The sequence below is a fragment of the Macaca nemestrina genome, chromosome 12 (genome assembly GCF_043159975.1).
Source record: "Macaca nemestrina isolate mMacNem1 chromosome 12, mMacNem.hap1, whole genome shotgun sequence".
NCBI lineage: Eukaryota > Metazoa > Chordata > Mammalia > Primates > Cercopithecidae > Macaca > Macaca nemestrina.
In genome coordinates, this window is record NC_092136.1 from 57,904,192 (window position 1) to 57,926,547 (window position 22,356).

The following is a 22,356-nucleotide window of genomic DNA, read 5'->3' on the forward strand; positions in this document are numbered from 1 at the left end:
GTGCTTTACCTCCAATTACATGGTCAATTTTGGAGTAAGTACGATGTGGTGCTGAGTAGAATGTATATTCTGTTGATTTGGGGTGGAGAGTTCTATAGATGTCTATTAGGTGTGCTTGCTGCAGAGATGAGTTCAATTCCTGGATATCCTTGTTAACTTTCTGTCTCGTTGATCTGTCTAATGTTGACAGTGGAGTGTTGAAGTCTCCCATTATTATTGTATGGGAGTCTAAGTCTCTTTGTAAGTCTCTAAGGACTTGCTTTATGAATCTGGGTGCTCCTGTATTGGGTGCATATATATTTAGGATAGTTAGCTCTTCCTGTTGAATTGATCCCTTTACCATTATGTAATGGCCTTCTTTGTCTCTTTTGATCTTTGATGGTTTAAAGTCTGTTTTATCAGAGACTAGTATTGCAACCCCCGCTTTTTTTTGTTCTCCATTTGCTTGGTAAATCTTCCTCCATCCCTTTATTTTGAGCCTATGTATGTCTCTGCATGTGAGATGGGTCTCCTGAATACAGCAGACTGATGGGTCTTGACTCTTTATCCAGTTTGCCAGTCTGTGTCTTTTAATTGGAGCATTTAGTCCATTTACATTTGAGGTTAAGATTGTTATGTGTGAACTTGATCCTGCCATTATGATATTAACTGGTTATTTTGCTCGTTAGTTGATGCAGTTTATTCCTAGCCTTGATGGTCTTTACATTTTGGCATGTTTTTGTAAGGGCTGGTACCGGTTGTTCCTTTCCATGTTTATTGCTTCCCTCAGGGTCTCTTGTAAGGCAGACCTAGTGGTGACAAAATCTCTAAGCATTTGCTTATCTGTAAAGGATTTTATTTCTCCTTCACTTATGAAACTTAGTTTGGCTGGATATGAAATTCTGGGTTGAAAATTCTTTTCTTTAAGAATGTTGAATATTGGCCCCCACTCTCTTCTGGCTTGGAGAGTTTCTGCCGAGATATCTGCTGTTAGTCTGATGGGCTTCCCTTTGTAGGTAACCCGACCTTTCTCTCTGGCTGCCCTTAAGATTTTTTCCTTCATTTCAACTTTGGTGAATCTGGCAATTATGTGTCTTGGAGTTGCTCTTCTCGAGGAGTATCTTTGTGGCGTTCTCTGTATTTCCTGGATTTGAATGTTGGCCTGCCCTACTAGGTTGGGGAATTTCTCCTGGATGATATCCTGAAGAGTGTTTTCCAACTTGGTTCCATTTTCCCCCTCACTTTCAGGCACCCCAATCGGACGTAGATTTGGTCTTTTTACATAATCCCATACTTCTTGCAGGCTTTGTTCATTTCTTTTTCTTCTTTTTTCTTTTGGTTTCTCTTCTCGCTTCATTTCATTCATTTGATCCTCAATCGCTGATACTCTTTCTTCCAGTTGATCGAGTCGGTTACTGAAGCTTGTGCATTTGTCATGTATTTCTCGTGTCATGGTTTTCATCTCTTTCATTTTGTTTATGACCTTCTCTGCATTAATTATTCTAGCCATCAATTCTTCCACTTTTTTTTCAAGATTTTTAGTTTCTTTGCGCTGGGTACGTAATTCCTCCTTCAGCTCTGAGAAATTTGATGGACTGAAGCCTTCTTCTCTCATCTCGTCAAAGTCAGTCTCTGTGCAGCTTTGATCCGTTGCTGGTGATGAGCTGCGCTCCTTTGCCGGGGGAGATGCGCTCTTATTTTTTGAATTTCCAGCTTTTCTGCCCTGCTTTTTCCCCATCTTTGTGGTTTTATCTGCCTCTGGTCTTTGATGACGGTGATGTACTGATGGGGTTTTGGTGTAGGTGTCCTTCCTGTTTGATAGTTTTCCTTCTAACAGTCAGGACCCTCAGCTGTAGGTCTGTTGGAGATTGCTTGAGGTCCACTCCAGACCCTGTTTGCCTCGGTATCAGCAGCAGAGGCTGCAGAAGATAGAATATTTCTGAACAGCGAGTGTATCTGTCTGATTCTTGCTTTGGAAGCTTCCTCTCAGGGCTGTACTGCACCCTGTGAGGTGTGGGGTGTCAGACTGCCCCTAGTGGGGGATGTCTCCCAGTTAGGCTACTCAGGGGTCAGGGACCCACCTGAGCAGGCAGTCTGTCCCTTCTCAGATCTCAAGCTGCGTGTTGGGAGATCCACTGCTCTCTTCAAAGCTGTCAGACAGAGTCGTTTGCGTCTGCAGAGGTTTCTGCTGCGTTTGTTATTGTTTACTGTGCCCTGTCCCCAGAGGTGGAGTCTACAGAGACAGGCAGGTTTCCTTGAGCTGCTGTGAGCTCCACGGTGTTCGAGCTTCCCAGCAGCTTTGTTTACCTACTTAAGCCTCAGCAATGGCGGGCGCCCCTCCCCCAGCTTCGCTGCTGCCCTGCGGGTAGATCACAGACTGCTGTGCTAGCAATGAGGGAGGCTCCGTGGGTGTGGGACCCTCCCGGCCAGGTGTGGGATATGATCTCCTGGTGTGCCTGTTTGCTTAAAGCGCAGTATTGTGGTGGGAGTTACCCGATTTTCCAGGTGTTGTGTGTCTCAGTTCCCCTGGCTAGGAAAAGGGATTCCCTTCCCCCTTGCGCTTCCCAGGTGAGGCAATGCCTCGCCCTGCTTCAGCTCTCGCTGGTCGGGCTGCAGCAGCTGCCCAGCACCAATTGTCCGGCACTCCCCAGTGAGATGAACCCAGTACCTCAGTTGAAAATGCAGAAATCACCGGTCTTCTGTGTCGCTCGCGCTGGGAGTTGGAGACTGGAGCTGTTCCTATTCGGCCATCTTGCTCCGCCCCCATCTAAAATTTATTTTAATATATAACTGTGCTTTATCAGCTCCTTAAAAGTTGTCTATGTTTAGTAGGATATTCTAAATTTTCTCATTTTACAAACATACTTGGTTTTATAGGCCTGGAGCTGAAAATGTAGTTTTGTCTATTAAAATGATACTTAGGTGCTTTTTTTTTTTTCTGCCAAGTCTATTTTAGGAGGTTTCTTATATCCAAAATACTTTGTTATAGTTAATACATATATTTGGTTTTTAATATCACTATGGTCAGACTCAGTAAATCAATTGCCTTTTCCTCTCTGCGAATGTCCTAATAACATGAAATCAAGATGTCTTCAACTCGCTGTGTCCTTCTCTCCTCCTGGTTTCCTCTTGTCCCATAGTAAAATGCTGCTGATTTTCGAAGCATCACACGAAGGCCAGTTTAGAGCTCCATTCTAATACTAAGGTGTCATTGAATATCTTCTATTTGAGCAAGGAAGACTTCCTTATGCTTTTTCTCCTCTGCCTAATGGACCTTCCACCCCTGCCATCTTGTGATTATGGTTTCCCACCCTCACTGTCCATTCAGAAGTAATGTTTCCCTCATTTACATTCCTAAAGCAATTGTTATCACTCTAGTTCCCCTTAAATGTCGGCCTGAGAAGTGGGCGTTATATTCTACTGATAAGGGGAGACCCTGAAGGTTCTGGGAGGGAAGGTGATATTATTTTGTCAGAAATTTGAGGTACAGATTGGAGGAAGGGGTATAAGACATGGAATAGCCAGTTAGTTTCCGTTTAATGGTAGAGGAGGTGAAGGGAGAGGAAAAGAGGCAGTGAGGTGGAGCAGTGTCAGTGGGAATGGACTTGTGAAGCCAGGAGGACTCTAGATTTTAAAGACATGTGGGCCCTGACAGTGAAGGGAATACTGGGAGACAAGGATTTTTGATCTGGTTGAGAGAAGATAGAATGAAGTTGCTTTGCCCTGAGAGGGGTTCTGGAGGGGCAGTTGGATTGGGAAGAAAATGGTCATCTCTGCATGGGACTGGCAGGCCCAAAGTGACTCAGGCAGCATGTGTGCTGCCTCTGTGCCCACCACCACTATTCCATGTTCCCTTCAGCCCAGCTCCCATCTGATTGGAGTTGAGGCCTTGCAGCCTGCAGTTTGCAGCCTGCAGTTTTCTATCAACAAATGAAGGAAACACCTATGTCGGAGCCAGCAGGGATCATTCTCCTGCTTCCAACCCATACAGATGGGAACCCAAGTGCAGGAGAGGCAGAGACCCATCTTGGAGACAGTGGCAGAGTTAGGACTGCAGTCAAGTTCCAGACTAGCTCGCAATCCAGGTGTAACCAAAACGCAGGTTCAGTTGCTCTTTGCTTGCAGAATCCAATTAAGGGAAGAGGTATAGGCTCCTGTCTTTAAGGACACTGCTTCACTCTTTGGGGAGAAAGCAGGGGCTTTTAAAGGGGGACCTGGCATTAAGAGAGGGGAGAGAGAGCAACCTACATAACAAAGATGTAGCCAGATAACATTTACTGCTATTTTGTACTTTAAAAAACAAGATTTCTAAACCAAAATACTTAACTTCTTTATTTGTATTTTAAAGATTCACTATTACAAGCCATTGGCCATTCTTCATAAGAACCAACCTGAAGTTCTGTCAAAATGAGCTTGTCATTACATCTGCCGTTAAGAATTCCAGACTCAAACTCACAGCTATGGGATTGTGACTTCATACTCGATATACCAGGTCCATAAAAACAATATTAAGGTTCAACTACTGAAATGAAAAGACAAAATCAAAGCTGTGTGGTTGAATTCATCCTCCTGGGCTTTTCTAACTTTCCTGAGCTCCAGGTGCAGCTCTTTGGGATTTTCCTAGTTATTTATGTGGTGACCTTGATAGGAAATGCCATCATTATAGTCGTCATCTCCTTAAACCAGAGCCTCCACGTTCCCATGTACCTGTTCCTCCTAAATTTATCTGTGGTGGAGGTGAGTTTCAGTGCAGTCATTATGCCTGAAATGCTGGTGGTGCTCTCTACTGAGAAAACTACGGTTTCTTTTGGGGGCTGTTTTGCACAGATGTATTTCATCCTTATTTTTGGTGGGACTGAATGTTTTCTCCTGGGAGCAATGGCTTATGACCGGTTTGCTACAATTTGCCATCCTCTGAACTACCAAGTGATTATGAACAGAGGGGTTTTTATGAAATTAGTAATGTTCTCATGGATCTCAGGGATCATGGTGGCTACTGTGCAGACCACTTGGGTATTTAGTTTTCTGTTTTATGGCCCCAATGAAATTAATCATCTGTCTTGTGAAACCGCAGCAGTACTAGAGCTTGTGTGTGCAGACACCTTCTTATTTGAAATCTTTGCCTTCACAGGCACCATTTTGATTGTTATGGTTCCTTTCTTGTTGATCCTCTTGTCTTACACTTGAGTTCTGTTTGCCATCCTGAAGATGCCATCAACTACAGGGAGACAAAAGGCCTTTTCCACCTGTGCCTCTCACCTCACATCTGTGACCCTGTTCTATGGCACAGCCAATATGACTTATTTACAGCCCAAATCTGGCTACTCACCAGAAACCAAGACACTGATGTCACTGTCTTACTCACTGCTTACCCCTCTCCTGAATCCACTCATTTACACCTTGCGAAACAGTGACATGAAAAGGGCTTTGATAAAATTATGTCAAAGAAACGTGGTTTTACACACAGTCTGATTGCATGAGAAGTCATGTGATATTTGGCTACTACCCTATTACACTTTATTTAAATTTAATAAAGGGTGAAAACAGATTGCATTTCTTGGTATGAATACATTAAATTCGTTTTTTTATTTTTATTTTTATTTTAAGACATGGTCTTACTCTGTCACCCAGGCTGGAGTGCAGTGATGCAATCTCTCCTCACTGCAACCTCCACCTCCTGGGTTCAAGTGATCCTCCCACTTCACCCTCCCGAATAGCTGGGCCTACAGGCATGCACCACCATGCCCGGCTAATTTTTGTATTTTTTGTAGAGAAGGGGTTTTGCTATGTTGCCTAGGCCAGTCTTTAACTCCTGGGCTCAAACAATCTGCCTGCCTTGGCCTCTCAAAGTGCTAGGATTACAGGTGTGAGCCACTGCACCCAGCCAATTTGTTCAATTTTTAACATTTGAAAATGTATCAGGGAATCTCTCTCTTTCAATAAAGAACTGGTGTCACTTGTTTTTAATAGATACATATGTTTTCATAACATGTGATACAACGGTTTATTCATCCATTTCTCTATTGTGAACATCCAGGTAGCTACTGGATTATTGTCATTAAGACAATGCTTTAAACACCTTGTTCCATATGCTTACATGTACTGATGTCTATATATCTGTTTGTTAGATTTAAGTGGGACTGATGGGATGAGGAGTGGGTGTGCTTGTAAATTTTACCAGCTGTTGCAAAATTACTTTTCAAAATGATTATAGTTCTTCAGACTGGCCTGAAGGCCCACTGTACTTTGGTAACAGGGTAGAGCTTTAAGAGACCAACAATAGATTGGTGAGGTTTTTATTTTTGGACTGAAAATTTGTTCCATGGATGAGTAAAAAAAAGTGCATCTATTTTGGGGGACCCAGATGGTTCTATACTTGATAGACTCACTGAGCTTATAATCCAAAAGTAAATTTCTCATGATAGTTTTCCAAATATTTATCCAATATTGGTCACTAGAGATCTACCTGGGAAGTTTTCAGAGTTCTTACTTGATAGTATCATTTTTACTTGCAGAATACTGTTTTCAGAGACTTTTGTTAAATTTCCATTTGTGGGAAATGGGAAATGGGAAATGTCCTACAAAATTTCCTACAAAGCCCCCAGACACTTTGTTTAGAAACAATGACTCATGCATTTTTTTGTTGTTGTTGTTCATTGTGGAAATCCAATGCAATTAATTAACTAATTGTGCTTATTTTATATCATATGTGAACTATATTACTAAGTGTGTGGCCTTTCTCAGAATGTATAATTTCACATTGCAACCTTTGGAATATTTCATGCTTATAGAATAGAACGGAGGGAGAATGAAGACAAGCACCTAAATTGAAGTAGGACCTTGTGGGAGAGAGTCCAGTGAGTTCCCCTGCCAGTGAAGGAGTTGGCCATGGAGTGTTTCTTGACTCTAAGCTCAAGACCTCATGCACATGGCTTAGAAACACGAAAGGAGCTGCTGCTGAGTCTTCCCCTCTTTGAACTGTGTGTCAGTTTGAAATATAGAACTTGAGACTAAAATAAAAGACTGTGCTGATTGTTTTGTGACTGCATTTATATTTGCCTTGTTAGTATTAGCTACACTTTGTAGATCCCAATCTCTCCCTGTTTCATATAGGCAGCTTATTACCTTAAGCTTTCCTCATATATTTTAATATGTGATCTGTTTAATGTTTGATTGCCATATTTCATAATAAGCCCTAGGAGGACAGGAACTATATTAATTTGTTCACCACTGTGCATCATCTGCCTAACACTGTGCCAGGGACAGAGTAGGTGCTTTAGAAAAACTTTTTAATTAATAATGAGAAGACAATCAGAGGCAAGATGTTAGCTTCAAGATTTGGAGCAGATTCAGGGTGGGTTAGGCATAAGACTGAAACAGAGAGAACTGGTAATGGAATAGTGCTCATGTGGAAGCCTCAGGAGGGTTCTGAAAATAAGTGGGTGGAAGTGGTGGTTTAATTGATTCCTTCTTGTGTGTATGCCTAAGTTACCTTAGTGCTCTGTTTGTTGCATGCACCCTTCAGATTATCTGCCCAGTCTCAATAAGTGGTTTGACCAGTTAGATTCCAAGACCTTGGGCACTTCTTTACATGTTGGTGTAGTCAGTTACAAGGGATGTTCCCTTTTTTGTGAGTCCAAATATGATATATTCATAATGAATTTCCAGTATCTCAGGGTTAGCAGTAAAGGTAGTAGTATTTCAGGGAACATCTAATATCTGATTCTTCCTGTAAGATACACAGTAACTGGCAGTTTAAAATCTTGTTGAATTCTCCAGATGGGAGGTCTCTGGCTTTTCAGGTAGTCCTAAGCACCACTTCCCAAAGTCAGGAATGCTGTCCACATTCTCTTTTACTTTATTATTTTATTTTATTTTATATTATTTTGAGCAAAGTCTTGTTCTGTCGCCCAGGCTGGAGTGCAGTGGCACGATCTCGGCTCACTGCAAACTCTGTCTCCTGGGTTCAAGACATTCTGATGCCTCAGCCTCCCGAGCAGCTGGGATTACAGGCATGTGCCACCATGCCTGGCTAATTTTTGTATTTTAGTAGAGATGGAGTTTTGCCGTGTTGACCAGGCTGGTCTCTAACTTCTGGCCTCAAGTGATCCACCTGCCTTGGCCTCACAAAACGTTGGGATTACAGGCGTGAGCCACCACACCCGGCTCACATTCTCTTTGCATTTGAAGTGAAGTAATGATCCGTAGTCCTTGGATAGTCCCTGGGCTGATAGTCAACTGAAAATATGAGATCAGTGACTTTTGAGAAAGAAACTTGTTATTCTGCGGATCTCTTTAGCCATATCTCTCTATCTATATGCATATCTTACCTCTCTGTATCTACCTATATCTATCTATATCTATAAATAGATGAAGATATATACAATTTCATTCAATCTAAATATAATGTAAACAATTTTTTGTTTGTCAAACTTCTAGGTCTTAAAACCATACGTTTGTGACACAACACTACATCTAACTCCTGGGCTGAATGATGGTGGTGGGCTTATTGTGGCTTGGGTTGTTGGTGGTGGTTCTAGTTTTTAAAATTGTTTGTGCTATTTACTTTCCAAATATGGGCAAGTAGATGACTTAGAGTTAATTTTTGAGGGATATCACCTTGTTCATTAAGAGGTTTATGACTGGGTGTGGTGGCTCACACTTGTATTCCCAGCATTTTGGGAGCCTGAGACCGGTGGATCACCTGAGGTCAGGGGCTCAAGACTAGCCTGGCCAACATGGTGAATCCTTGTCTCTACTAAAAATACAAAAATTAGCCAGCTGTGGTGGCATGTGCCTATAATCCCAGCTACTTAGGAGGCTGAGGCAGGAGAATCACTTGACCCTGGGAGGTGGAGGTTGCAGTGAGCTGAGATCGTGCTATTGCACTCCAAACTGGGCAACAGAGCAAGACTCTGTCTCAAAAGAAGAGGTTTATTGGCAAAGTAGGGATTCTGTGTTTTTTTGTCCTTTAAGTTTTGGTCATACTTTATTGTCCAACCTAGTTTGGGAAGGAACATCACTGATTCATTTTAAGACTTTAACAATCATTTTGAGTAGGAAAACTGGTGGGAACAAATTTTAATTAAGTTTTTATATTATTGTTCAGCAAGGGAATTATTGCAATTTTTCTGACAGCTTCAAAAAATATTTTGAGTAAAAGATAGTGTGATATTAATTAAGATTAGGTATATATATTCTGCTAAATGTAAGGGAGGTCTTATAATTTTTGTATATTATTTAGGAATATGCCATACATGCATATAACCTTGTGATAATGAGACTTAAAAAATATTTTGTGATGGTTTAACACACACCAGCTTATTTTTTTTCCTGAGTCTTTATTACATATTAAATTTGGCTTAAACGCTTGAATCACTTATTGTATTAGATTCATATCAAATAAATTGATTTTATGTTTAATAAATTAAGAAATAAGATTATGTTAATTCTAAATGTGTATAGCTGTATTTGTATTTTGGCTATTCATCGATTTGTAATGTCTTTTGAGGACACAGAGAAACATTATATTTCAGGAATGGTGACTTGGAATTATGTGCCATGGAGGGAAATGCAGTGGCCAATGCAATTATTCATGAATTGAAATGTCCAGGAGCAATGAGGGGTGATAGTCATAAGGAAAATAGAATTATATTGGTGCTACTAAATTGCATTGATCTTCAGATAGATAACAAAAGATGTGTGCAATTTACAAACCATTGAAAACAAAATGGTGAAAGCCAGAGTCTTTCAGTAATTCATGAAGAGATCCTCATCTCTCACAATGGGCAAGCTGAAGAACAGTTAGAGTTCAGTAAGTCACAGTGGCTGAACTTCAGTGACACCTGCATGTTTACTCAAGGCAGGTATGTTAAGCCAAAGCTGGAGCCAGAGTTGGAAAAATCTGCACTCCATCTGCATCGGATCTGTCTGTGTTTGTGTCTCTGTTTAGTGTTATTCCTCCCTCCAAGGGTGCATTTGGCATGGCCTCCATCAAAGACCAGGTCCGTCTTACTGTCAGAAGCCTGCAAGATAAACTGCTCCCCTCCTGCTAAGGGAGAAATGGTTTTCAACATTATGGTCCCTGATTTTGTCATCCTCTTTGGGATTCTAGAGTATTTCCCATACTTGTGTCAAGCTTTATGGGGGAAGAAAGCATGCGAATTCTTTTGTAGACTATCTGGGACTCCAGCTGGTTACATATGATGGCCCATTTTGGTGCACATTTTAAACGGATGGGCAAATTACAGTAAGGAAAATTCAGAGCTCAAGTGGTTAAGCTGCAATTATAAAGTTCAGCAGAGTCTTCTAAAGCTGTCTCTATATTTCTCTCTTTTCTTTTCTGCTTGCTTTGAATCTGCTGTTATTAAGCTACTGGTGTTGAGTTAAAACTGACTATTTAAAGGTGACGTAAAGATTTTTAAAATAAGTTTAGTCAGTTCTGGCTAAAATAGGAACATTAGAAACTAATTTGAAACTGAAGGAAAAAAAAAGGTAGAGGTCTTTAAAATAAAAACTGCTAGAAAAACTACTCAAATTCTGGCCCTCAGCTTTCTGTGAATTATCTATTGGGGCAAACAAAGTTTAGCCGTGTAAACAAGTTCCAATATCATCAGACATAACTTGGATCCAGCTATCTTTTATAGATTGGTGAATTTGTATTACTATCTTACGGCTAGAGTTCTGAGGGAAAAGCTATTGGATCTTCATTTGTGCATGTGTTTAAGCATGTTTAGATATGTTTGTGTGATGTATGTGTATTATCTTCCATGTTGTGTTGGCATGCTACCAAATTTACTTATAAGTAAATGAGTACACATAAATTAAATCCAAATGCTTTTAAAATTCAAATAAATCTTTAATAAATAAACTGGTTTAAAAATCAGTGGTAAAATAAAAACAAAAATGTCTTCAGAATCATCAGTACACATTTGTGTCTGGGTAAATGAGTTTTATATCTGCCTCTGCTAGATTTTTTAAGGTGTCAGAGTCAGGCACAGAGGTTATGAGACTGTAAACCCAGCCCAAAGCTGAGTAATCTTTATTTGTGTGATTCTTTTTTTTTTGACAAATAAGACTAATTTAAGATTGTTGGTTCATTGAAAACAGCTGAATCTTGTGAGTTATTAGCAAAATGACCTTGTGTTTAAGGTTCTTACTTAGGTATTCACCTAATATTCAGACTTAAAAAATGACTAATGTGGAAATAACTTTAAATAATGATTAGCTTTGTATAATGTCTCAGTTTTCAAAAGTAAAAGATAAATTGCTAAAAATAAAAAATTGAATACATGTAAATGAGGTAAGTGCTTGTAAGTGGACTTTTCATGTGATTTAAAATCTTAAAATTATTTTAAATTGAATAATTGATACTCATTGGGTGTCTGGGTCATTTCCAATTAAAAAAAGATTATGACATGTGAAAACATGTTTCCAAAATTGTGCAATAGTTTTATTTATAAAATGCTAACATCTGATATAGAGTTCAAGATTTCTTGTTTCCTAGGTTTTCACTAAAATGTAAGGTAACTAAGAATAATAATTCTAATTAGTGTATAATTCTGTAAGTTATTTTCTTATTGAGAACAAAACAATTTTATGCAATTTGGAGGTTATTTGCAAGCTATTTATTTAAAAAGTAAAAAATCAGTAAGTAGGGAAGAATGATGTGAAAAAAGTTATGAATATGAAGATATATTTTTGGTAAGGAAATTTATAGAGAAATGATAATAATTTTATGTGAAAAAGGATCTTGTATGATAAATTTTTGTCCTAAAGTAAAATGACTGACTACTTAGAAAAGAAGGAAGTACACCACTAGTCAGAAAGTCCAAGCATGATAAAGTTCATGAAGGGGACTTTAAGAAGTTTGTATGTGATGACTATAATTAAAATGAAATTATTTATAGTAGTCTTTCTAGGATTGATCTCCTATGTTAAAATAAGATTTTTAAGATACTTGTTTGTTCTTAATGATATTCCAAGAAATTTTGTTTTTAATTCTGTAATGTTTCTTTTGAAAACTTCTCAGATTCACATCTCAGAAGATCAACTTTTATTGTGTCTTGACACTTTCAGCTTTTTCTCCCTTGGAAAAGGCCTGAGATAATAACTCTCCTTCAGCTTTTTCATCAGCTCCTATAACCTTTTCCTACAGTTCTAACAGTTGTTATGGCCTAATGCTGATATGTTTTATCTTGAAGGTTAAAAAAAAAAAAAATCAATGTTTTCTTCCAGTATGACTTGATTCTGTATTCTTGGTTTTTCTTGACATGTCTAAAATGTTAAATGTAATCAGGAAATTTCTTAGGCTGGTCCTAAGAGTCATATATTCCCCTGCCATACTTATAACCTTGAATACACTCTTCCTGTGTCCGATTGCTGCAGGAGAGGCAAGTCCCCAAAAACTGGGGCTTAGCCCAAGAGGGTTCTTGGCTTCACCCAGGAAAGAAATCAAGGGTAAGTCAGTGTCATTAGACAGCAATCTTTTATCAAACGGCACTGCTCCTTGTGGAGCAGGGCTAACTCACAGATAGTGTGCCCAGAGTGGTCAATGTATGAGCTCTTAGAAACTGTATTTATACTCACTTATACCCACTTTCAATTACATGCAAATTAAGGAGTAGGTCCATGCAAATTGAGGTGTGGATTATTTATACCTATCTATGAAAGGGGTGGTAACTTCCGGGTCATTGCCAGGGAAAGGGGTGGTAACTTCCATATTGTTGTCATGGAAAGGGGTGGTAGCTTTTGTGTCATTGCTATGGAATTTGTAAGGTGTCATGGTGCTGGTGGAAGTGTCTTATGTCAGTGAACAATGAGGGGATCTAGGGATTGTTTTTGTCACCATCTGCTGGTTCCTCTTGTTTTATCACTTTATCCTGCCTGGACCAGATCCTGTTTTGGTCAGCAGGTTTGTGACCAGAAAACAAGTCCTACCTGTCTTCTATCTTATTTCCACCTCAGAGATTATATACTCTTCCTTTATCTCAAGGGGGCTGAAGAAGGGCAGAAGTCCATTGTTTCTTGCTGATTTTATGGGCATAGGCCTTGCATAGCATTGGAGGAGTAAAAACTTCTGGTTACATGATTTAAGAAGCCCAATGACAGGATGTCTTTAATTTTTGGGTCAGAAGACAGGATGGGTTGGAAGCCTTGTGCCAGCATTGTCTTTATGTAGAATCTAAAAGATATAAACATTACTAGGAGGAAAAATTACAATTAGGAGGAATAGAATAATTCATGTTCTTATTCCCATCCACAGCATCATGTTATTTATCTATGTATTTGGCAAATAATAGCTTAAAGTCCTTTAGGGGTTTATAAGTATCTCTGTGCTCTTTCAGAGACCCCCAGTAAACTTGAACTGTCAAGTCCAAATGAGCCAGGTTGTTCACCAGGGCTACTGAAAGAAGGATAGCTCTAGTATTGATGGGGAGCTTTTCCATTTCTCACTGGAGACAGGACATTCTCATTGTCAGTGGCCCTTTTGCTTATAGTAGGCATACTGATTCTCCCCAGGGCCAGTAAGTTGGGGGCTCTTGTCTGAGCATCCTGGATACTGATTTTGCAACACTTTCTCAGGATGGGTAATCCTGAGGGGACAGGGGACTTAAAGCATTCACTAATGGGCTCTTGGCAATTGTATTTATACTCATGTAAACCCAATTTTAATTGCATACAAATTAAGGAATAATGTAAATTTAAGGGTTGGTTATTTAGAACTTTTTAGGAAAGAGATGGCAACTTCTGGGTCACTGCCATGGGAAGGGATGGTAACTCTTGGGTAATTGACATGGCATTTATAAACTATCATGGTGCTCATGTAAGTGTCTTATGCCAATGAACAATAAAGGCAGTTAGGAATCATTTTCATCTTTGCTAATTTCTTCACTTTATCCTGTCTGGACAAGATCCTGTTTTGGTCAGTAGGGCTGCGACCAGAAGAGAAGTCCTTCTGGTCTCCTATCTTGTTATTTAATTAAAGCACTTTTTAAACCAAATTTAACTCCCAGGTTATCTCAATAGGTTTCTTATAAGGAGATGCAGTCACACTGCAGAAGGTTTCTCTTTGTCTTTTTGGTAACCAGTTTAAGATACAACATTTTACATTTTATCAAGATAATTCTTATGTTGTCTTTATCAGGTTTTCGATTGCTTAGAAAAATTGAACTTTAAAAGAGTTAAGGTTTTTACATCCATGTAACTCTCAGTATTGGTTTTAAAGTCTTAATCATCACTTTGGTTAAATAAGTAACTATTATTTTTACAAAGACTGTTCTGAACTAAAGTTTAGAAACTTTCAGCATCTTTGACAAACATCCTTAAAATTGAATCCTAAATTAAGTTCCTGACTTATTTCTGGGGTGTATCAAAGCTATAAAAATTAATCACCATAAGGTTATAAAATATTTTACAGCTTCTACTCAGGTCATGGACTCCACTAACACTACCTCCAGCCCCTTAAAAAAGTTCTTATTGGGTACTGTTAATTAATCCTTGTGCTGTTAAATTGTAGGGCTTTGACTCTGGGCTACACATATCACATCTAAAGAAGGCACCAATTCCTGCCAGTATTTGTCACCAAACTCAAGTTAAACCAAAGCCTTGTCTTTAGATGTGGGCAAAGATGACAGATAAAGTAAACTGCTTTCATGAGACATAGGGACAGGCCTGTATTCAAAAATATTAAGATTCATTTAATAATTTTGCCTCTATCTGAATTAATAGAATTTATTTTATGTGTTTATATTAAATAATTTAAATAGTTAACTATTTGTGAGCTTATTTTTCTTTCATTCTCAAAATTAGGCAGGGCACTGGAAGTATTGCATGAGATTGTAAGGGCTGGTTTTGAGGAATACAACTACTCAGACCCTCCAAATCAAGGATGGGTAGACAGATGCCTCAACAGCTAAACAAAATGCTTGTGTTTTATATAGCTAATTGATACAAGCCAAGATTATAGCAGCTCAGTGCATAGAATGTATAGATAAGTCAATTTTGTAACCTTGTCTTTTGGCTTTGGTTTTTGGCTCTTTTATTACTTAAAGGGGGTTTTAAGGGTCAGTGAGTGCCTGGTCACCTCCATTCCAATCTGACCTAAAATGTTTAATTGGCTATAAGTTCTTTGACTTTATGACACTTAGCCACAGGGGTCCCACTGAGGGACATGATGGACCCAGTACAGGTAGCATACCACCTCAGCATTGATATGGAACAAAATAAAACCTTGGCCATCAATACTGTCTCTGGCTTACTTTGACAAAAAGCGGGGACTATAGACTAAAATATGAAATTTGAAGTCCCCCAACAGACTGAATGAATACCCCTCTTGGCCAAAGGGAATTAAAAGAAAACCTGAGAAACAAGTTCAGTCCATAATGGGAAAGCAGGGAGGTCAGACACACCTCACTATACTGTTCCTTTCTTTGGAATTTAGGCGCAACTGACCAGCATTAACATTGAAATAGAGATCATAAGACAGACAGAACAGACTCTTTACAGCAATAAGTTACCAAATTATAAACAGGACCCAAGACCATGCTAAGCAAGAGTTGTCTCCACCCCAAGGTAAACAGAACCATATTTTACATGCATGTTTGTTTAATATACATGTGTCAAGATCACTTCATAAATATTCATAGTCCCCCCTATAGCTAGTTAAATATGCACGTTTAGTCATCCTGTTGTCACATCCCTACAGGAACCTTTGGTACAATCGACAGTGGGGAATAACCTAATTGATTTCTTAGTTGATGCTAGGGCTACTCATTCAGTCCTTTAGTACTCCAAAACCAAAGAATACTAAAATGACTGTACCCATGACAGAGGTTGCAAATGGAATGCAGCAAAATGTGTTTTTTTGTTGTTGTTGTTTCGTTTTGTTTACAACTTTAGGAATGTCAGCTGGGGGACTTGGGATTAAGACACAATTTTCTCTATATGCCAGAATGTCTCATTTCTCTGTTCGAATGAGACTTGCTTTGCCAGCCAAAAGAAGAAAAGGAAAAACTCTTCCCTCTGAGAGTTTATGAATGATTTTCTCTTTCCAGGTCCTCATACCCCGTGGAATGAGCCCCTTCACCCTTTCTATCCAGGAGATAAGGTGCTATTAAAGTCCTGGAGAAACCAAGGGCTGGACCAAGAGCTAACCAAAAAGTAGACAGGACCTCATGATGTGCTGCTAACCATACATTCATCTGTCAAATTGACTGGACTTAGGCCCTGGAAACGTCACACTTGGGTGAAGGCAGCCCCTCCCAACCTGATACCTTGGGTGAGCAGACAGTTTGGTCATATAAATCGAGAGAGGATCTAAAGCTCTTATTAAAGAAAAATTATATTGATAAGTAATACTCTTCTGTTAACATTAATTTCTTAATGAACTTTACAGACATAAGTACCTTCTTTATTTTTGCTAAAAATAACCTTTTTGTTGAATGTGCAAAGTTGGAGGCTTCCTTCCAAAATAAAACAGACTGTTGGGTTTGAGAGGAACTACCCCTTTCTTCTACTGCAGACTTGCCCTGGTGCATACAACTGCTAACCTGAGCACTTGGAGTCATTCTTATACTTGGGATGAGAGTACTCAGTCATTTCTTTTCTATGATTATAGTACCATTCACAGTGAGTTCCTCACGTTTGAGGAAATCCAGAAGCATATTGTCTATCAGGTTTATTAGCAGGTTAATGCCATCCCTGCATAGGATATGCCATAAGTGATGGGATAGAATGGTTGATGGTGGAGAAAATCCAGGTAATGGGTCAAGCACCTCTATGCATCAAAAACCAGAAAACAGTATACTCCACACTATCACTCATGATATGGAATGGTTACCTCTTCAACAATATGGCCAAACCCTTTGGCTGACTGATAATATGTGGATAGGAAGACACAATCAGATTATCCTCCGTAGCAGAACCTACCCTTCCTACTGGGGTTAGTTATGGGCCTGTGACACTCATCATTGGCCTTACTTACCTTATAATCAGATTAGAAGATGTACCTTGGGGCTCCCTTACCTACCAGGATGTATCCTGTTCCATCTAGACTCTCTCCCTGACAACTGGGAAAACATAAAGGCTTGAAATCACTGTTAAAAACAGGCATCATGGTGGTTTTATCCTCTAGCCAGTTTTTACCTCCCAGGCAGCAGCCAAAGATCAAGAATTACAAGTACAGGCTTTGGCTAAACATATGGCCACCACCAGGCACCTGTAGTCCCAGCTACTCAGGACGCTGAGGCAGGAGAATGGCGTGAACCTGGGAGGTGGAGCTTGCAGTGAGCTGAGATGGCGCCACTGCACTCTAGCCTGGGTGACAAAGCGAGACTCCATCTTAAAGAAAAAAAAATGTGGCCATCACCTTTAATAACAGCCATCATGCCATCATCCTTCTCACTGAAGAAACCTTGCAGATTAGATAAGTGACTCTACAGAACTGTATGACCTTAGATATCCTGACTGAAGCCCAAGGTGGCCTTGTGCAAAATACGGAATGTTGTGTATATCTACCAGATTATTCTCACAGTATAACCCAAGCTATGCATGCATTGGACACCCATATTTCTGCTATAGATACCCTTTCCCAGGACCCTGTAACAGGGTCAACTTCCTAATACGTCATATACAGTATGATTGATATTCAGCTCATTATTCTCTTTGGCTCTTGTGGACTTCATTATTACTGTTATACCCTTTGTATAGGATGCAGGACAGACTTTCTCAAAAGCATTTATTTTTGCACCACAATGCTTCAGCAAGTTCCTGTTGTGAGTATGAATTCAGGAATATTTCCATTTCCAGGTAAATAGATTCCATTCTGATACCCCCTAACTATACCCCTTGTTAGTGGGAAGTAGCCAAATGGACTGTTTTGCCCACTTTCCATAGTAGTAGAATGTAACTTGACAGTGGGGAATTGTAACCAAGTATCCCAGCCTCCAAATGCATTTTAAAACTTTTTTTTCCTTTCTTACTTTCAGCCTTGAGACATACTTTGAAACTCTGTTTCTCCCTCTCCCACCAAGCACTTCTGTGACTTGTGCTCTCTTATCTAATTATGTGCTTGCTTAGAAATTCCAGGGGCCAATTTTGAAATCACCCAGGCAGAGAGACCCAGTTGCAGAACTCTCGCACTTAGGGGGCGTTACAAACAGTCCACCAGTACCTGGCCGCAGTCAGGGTGATGCAAACCGGACCTCTGGATGGACGACTATTCAAGATAATCATGGGAATAAGACATGTAGACCTGGGCCCTCCTGTGCCACTCCCATGTATTTCTCACACCTTTTCATTAAATCTCTTCGCTCAGCTCAAAAGGAGATGGCTTCTTTGAGGCAGAAGCCTAGCCATCTTCCATCTGCCAGCACTTGATCAGTAAAGTTGTTTTCCTTTCACCACACCTTGCTTCTCATGTTTTCAGCCTCCGAGCAGGGAGGAGCTGGACTTGAACTAATTATACTAGCAGCATTGAATTTTCTTTTTCCATGCTTCCAACATAACATCATATTTGTGATTTTTTTCCACTCACTATCTTCCCCAAACTCTGCCAGTTATAGTTTTTTAGAAAGTTTCTTTTGTTTTGCCATGTCTTCCCTGAACATATGTTGTTTTTTTCCTCTGTGCTTTTCTTCTATAGAGGCAGTTACTTCATGAATTTAAAAACTTCTTCTGGAAGGGTGTGGGGGCTCACGCCTGTAATCCCAGCACTTTGGGAGGCCAAGAAGGGTGGATCACCAGGTCAGGAGTTCAAGACCAGCTTGGCCAACATGGTGAAGCCCTGTCTCTAATAAAAATACAAAAATTAGCTGGGCTTGGTAGCACGTACCTGTAATCACAGCTACTCGGGAGGCTGAGGCAGGAGAATTACTTGACCCCAGGAGGCAGAAGTTACAATGAGCTGAGATCATGCCACTGTACTCCAGCCTGGGATACAGAGCAAGACCCTGTCTCAGAAAAACAAAACTAAACTAAAACGTCTTCTGATATTTTTGGTCATAATATTTATCTGCTCTATGACATGGTTCTAGGCCATGTCTCAAGTCAGTAGGTATGACCCAGTAATATTTGTTATAAACTTGCTATTCATCTGTGGACCTGACACATAGGCTTTTTGTGGTAGGTTAAAAGTATAGAATCTCAGGTCTCAACCTGAGCTTAGTGAATTTCAATTTGCCTTTTAATAAGATCCCCAGGTGGCTTGAATATACTTAAAAGTTTGAGAAGCATTGCTGTACAGTGCAGCTTAATCTACACCATGAAGATGAGTTATTTTTCCTGTACTGCTGTCTTGCCATCAGAAGACTGGAGCTCACGTTACCTCAGATTCTTCTACTCACAGATAGCTTTGTGAAACGATGGCACATTTGAGTGACCCTTTCTCATCCATGCCTATCTGTTTCTCCCCGTGTGAAAGCAGGTCCAGGGAAGCCTTTACCACCAGCCAACCCATCCAGTTCTCCCCACTGCAAACAAGAAGATTGTGGGTTTTCTTTCCAGGGTGTGCCACTTGCAATCATTCTAAAAGTTTAATGTGTGCCTGAAACCTGTACAGATAATTAAAACACATATTGTTGAGCTCCACACAAAGATTGTCCATTTCAGTAGATCTGTGGAGGAGCCTAATAATTTTCATTTCTAGGAATTTCCCTGGTGGTTCTGATGCTGCTGATCCAGGGACAACACACTGGGAGCCACAGCTCTAGATGAAGCTCTAGATGAAGCTTTGCTTCATCTGAACTGCCCCTGCCTCATCCCCTCTGAGTCAACAAACATCTTCTTTTAACCTCACTGTATTTGGCAGTCCTTTTCCCATAACCTAATTTAGGTTAACATATGTCTGTATTAGTGCATTCTTATATTGCTATTAGGAAATACCTGAGACTGGGTAATTTATAAGAAAAGAGGTTTAATTGACTCGCAGTTCCACAAGGCTTGGAAGGATTCAGGAAACTTATAATCGTGGCAGAAGGCAAAGGGGAAGAAAGGCACCTTCTTAACAGTGCAGCAGGAAGGAGAAGGCGTGCCAGCAGGGAAATGTCAGATGCTTATAAAACCATCAGATCTCATGAGACTCACTCACTATCATGAGAAGAGCATGGGGGAAACTGCCCCCATTATCCAATTACCTCCACCTGGTCCTGCCCTCGACATGTGGACATTATGAGGATTACAGTTCAAGGTGAGATTTGGGTGGGGACACAGAACCAAACTATATCATTCTGCCCCTGGACCCTCCCAAATCTCATATCCTTATATTTCAAAACACAATCATGCCCTTTGAACAGCCCCCCAAAGTCTTATCTCATTCCAGCTTTAACCCAAAAGTCTAAGTCCAAAGTCTCATTTGAGGCAAGTCAAGTCCCTTTCACCTATGAGACTGTAAAATCGAAATCAAGTTAGTTACTTCCTACATACAATGGGGATACAGGTGTTGGGTAAAAACACCCATTTCAAATGGGAGAAATTGGCCAAAACAAAGGGCTATAGGCTCCATGCAAGTCCAAAATCCAATAGGGCAGTCATTAAACCTTAAAGTTCCAAAATCATCTCTTTTGACTCCATGTCTCACATCCAGGTCACACTGATGCAAAAGGTGGGCTCCCAAGGCCTTGGGCAGCTCCACCCCTGTGACTTTGCAGGGTATAACCCTGCTTTCATGGGCTGGCATTGAATGTCTGCAGCTTTTCCAGGTACACATTGCAAGCTATCAGTGGATCTACCATTCTGGGGTCTGGAGGATGGTGGCCGTTTTCTCACAGCTCCACTAGATAGCACCCTGGTGGTGACTATATGTGGGGGCTCCCACCCCACATTTCCCTTCTGCACTGCCCTAGCAGAGGTTCTCCATGAGGGCCCCACCCCTGCAGCAAACTTCTGCCTGGACATCCAGGCATCTCTATACATCCTCTGAAATCTAGGTGGAGGTTCCCAAACCTCAATTTTTGACTTCTGTGCACCCATAAGCTCAATACCATGTGGAAGCTGCCAAGGCTTGGGGTTTGCACCCTCTGAAGTCATGGCCCAAGCTGGACCTTGGCCCTTTTAGACATGGCTAGAGTGGCTGGGATGCAGGGCACCAAGTCCCTAGACTGCATACAGCAGAGGGTTCCTGGGCCCAGCCCACAAAACCATTTTTTCCTCCTAGGTCTTCATGCCTGTGATGGGAAGGGCTGCCACAAAAGTCTCTGACATGTGTTGGAGACATTTTCCCCATTGCATTGGCGATTAACATTTGGCTCCTTGTTACTTATGTAAATTTCTAAAGCTGGCTTGAATTTCTCCTCAGAAAATGGGTTTGTTTTTTGCATATGAAGTTTAGGTTTACGTTTCTCATTAGTTTTATCTTTTTGGTGTAATTTCTATGAGGACAATGCCATCTTTACCTTGCAATTTAAAAATCTGAATTTCCCCTTCCTTCTGCTAATTTTGGGTTTGGTTTGTTCTTGCTTTTCTACTTCTTTAAGGTATATGGTTAGGTTGTTATCTGAAGTCTTTAACAATAATTTATTGTATATTTCTTTTTATTTGAGACAGAGCCTCACTCTGTTCCCCTTTGATCAACATCTCCCCTTTACATCTTCCCTCCATGCACCCCTTTCAATCTCTAATAACAACCTTTCTACTCTGTTTCTATGAGATCAAATTTTTTAGTTTCTACATGTAAATGAGATCATACAGTATTTGTCTTTCTGTGCCTGGATTATTGTACTTAACATAATCTCCTCCAGGTTCATCCATGTCATCACAAATGACAGGATTTCCTTCTTTTTAAAGGCCATATTGTATTTCATTGTGTATACATATATATTGTGTATACATTGTATGTGCGTATGTATACATTGTGTAGTCTCCCATTATCTGCAGTTTTGTTTTCTGAGGTTTCAGTTACCTGTGGTGAGCCAGTCTGCATGTAATGAACGGAAAATTCCAGAAATAAATAATTTATAAGTTTTAAATTGAGTGCTATTCTGAGTAGCATGATAAAATCTTGCACCTTCCTGCTCCATCATTTCATCTCATCACATAGGCATTTTATCATCTCACCTCATCACTAGAAGAAGGGGGAATACAGTACAATAAGATATTTTGAGAGAGAGACCATATTCACACAACTTTCATTATAGTATATTGTTATAATTTCTCTATTTATTATTAGTTTTTGTTGTTAGTCTCTACTGTGCCCAATTTATAAATTAAACTTTATCATAGATATATATGTATAGGATAAAATAGTATATATATGGTTTGGTACTATCTATGGTTTCAGGCATTTACTGAGGTCTTAGAATGTATACCCATTAGATAAGAGGGGACTACTGTATCACATTTTTCTTTATCCATTCATCTATTGATAGACACACGTTGCTTTCT

General features: G+C 40.0%; 1 protein-coding gene and 1 long non-coding RNA gene across 2 annotated transcripts in view; one reads left to right on the plus strand and one right to left on the minus strand.

Moving 5' to 3' along the window:
- Positions 1-4,506: 4,506 nt before the first annotated feature.
- Positions 4,507-5,451, plus strand: LOC105488726 (olfactory receptor 10A3). Its single transcript, XM_011753068.2, is given in 1 exon segment — positions 4,507-5,451. A coding segment is annotated over 1 exon segment (945 nt).
- A 7,346-nt stretch (positions 5,452-12,797) lies between these two features.
- Positions 12,798-22,356, minus strand: part of LOC105488728 (uncharacterized) — a 41,893-nt gene continuing 32,334 nt past the window's right edge. The window contains exon 3 of the long non-coding RNA XR_011610324.1: positions 12,798-13,162. This is a non-coding gene — a long non-coding RNA (uncharacterized lncRNA). The remainder of the gene's footprint in view (positions 13,163-22,356) is intronic.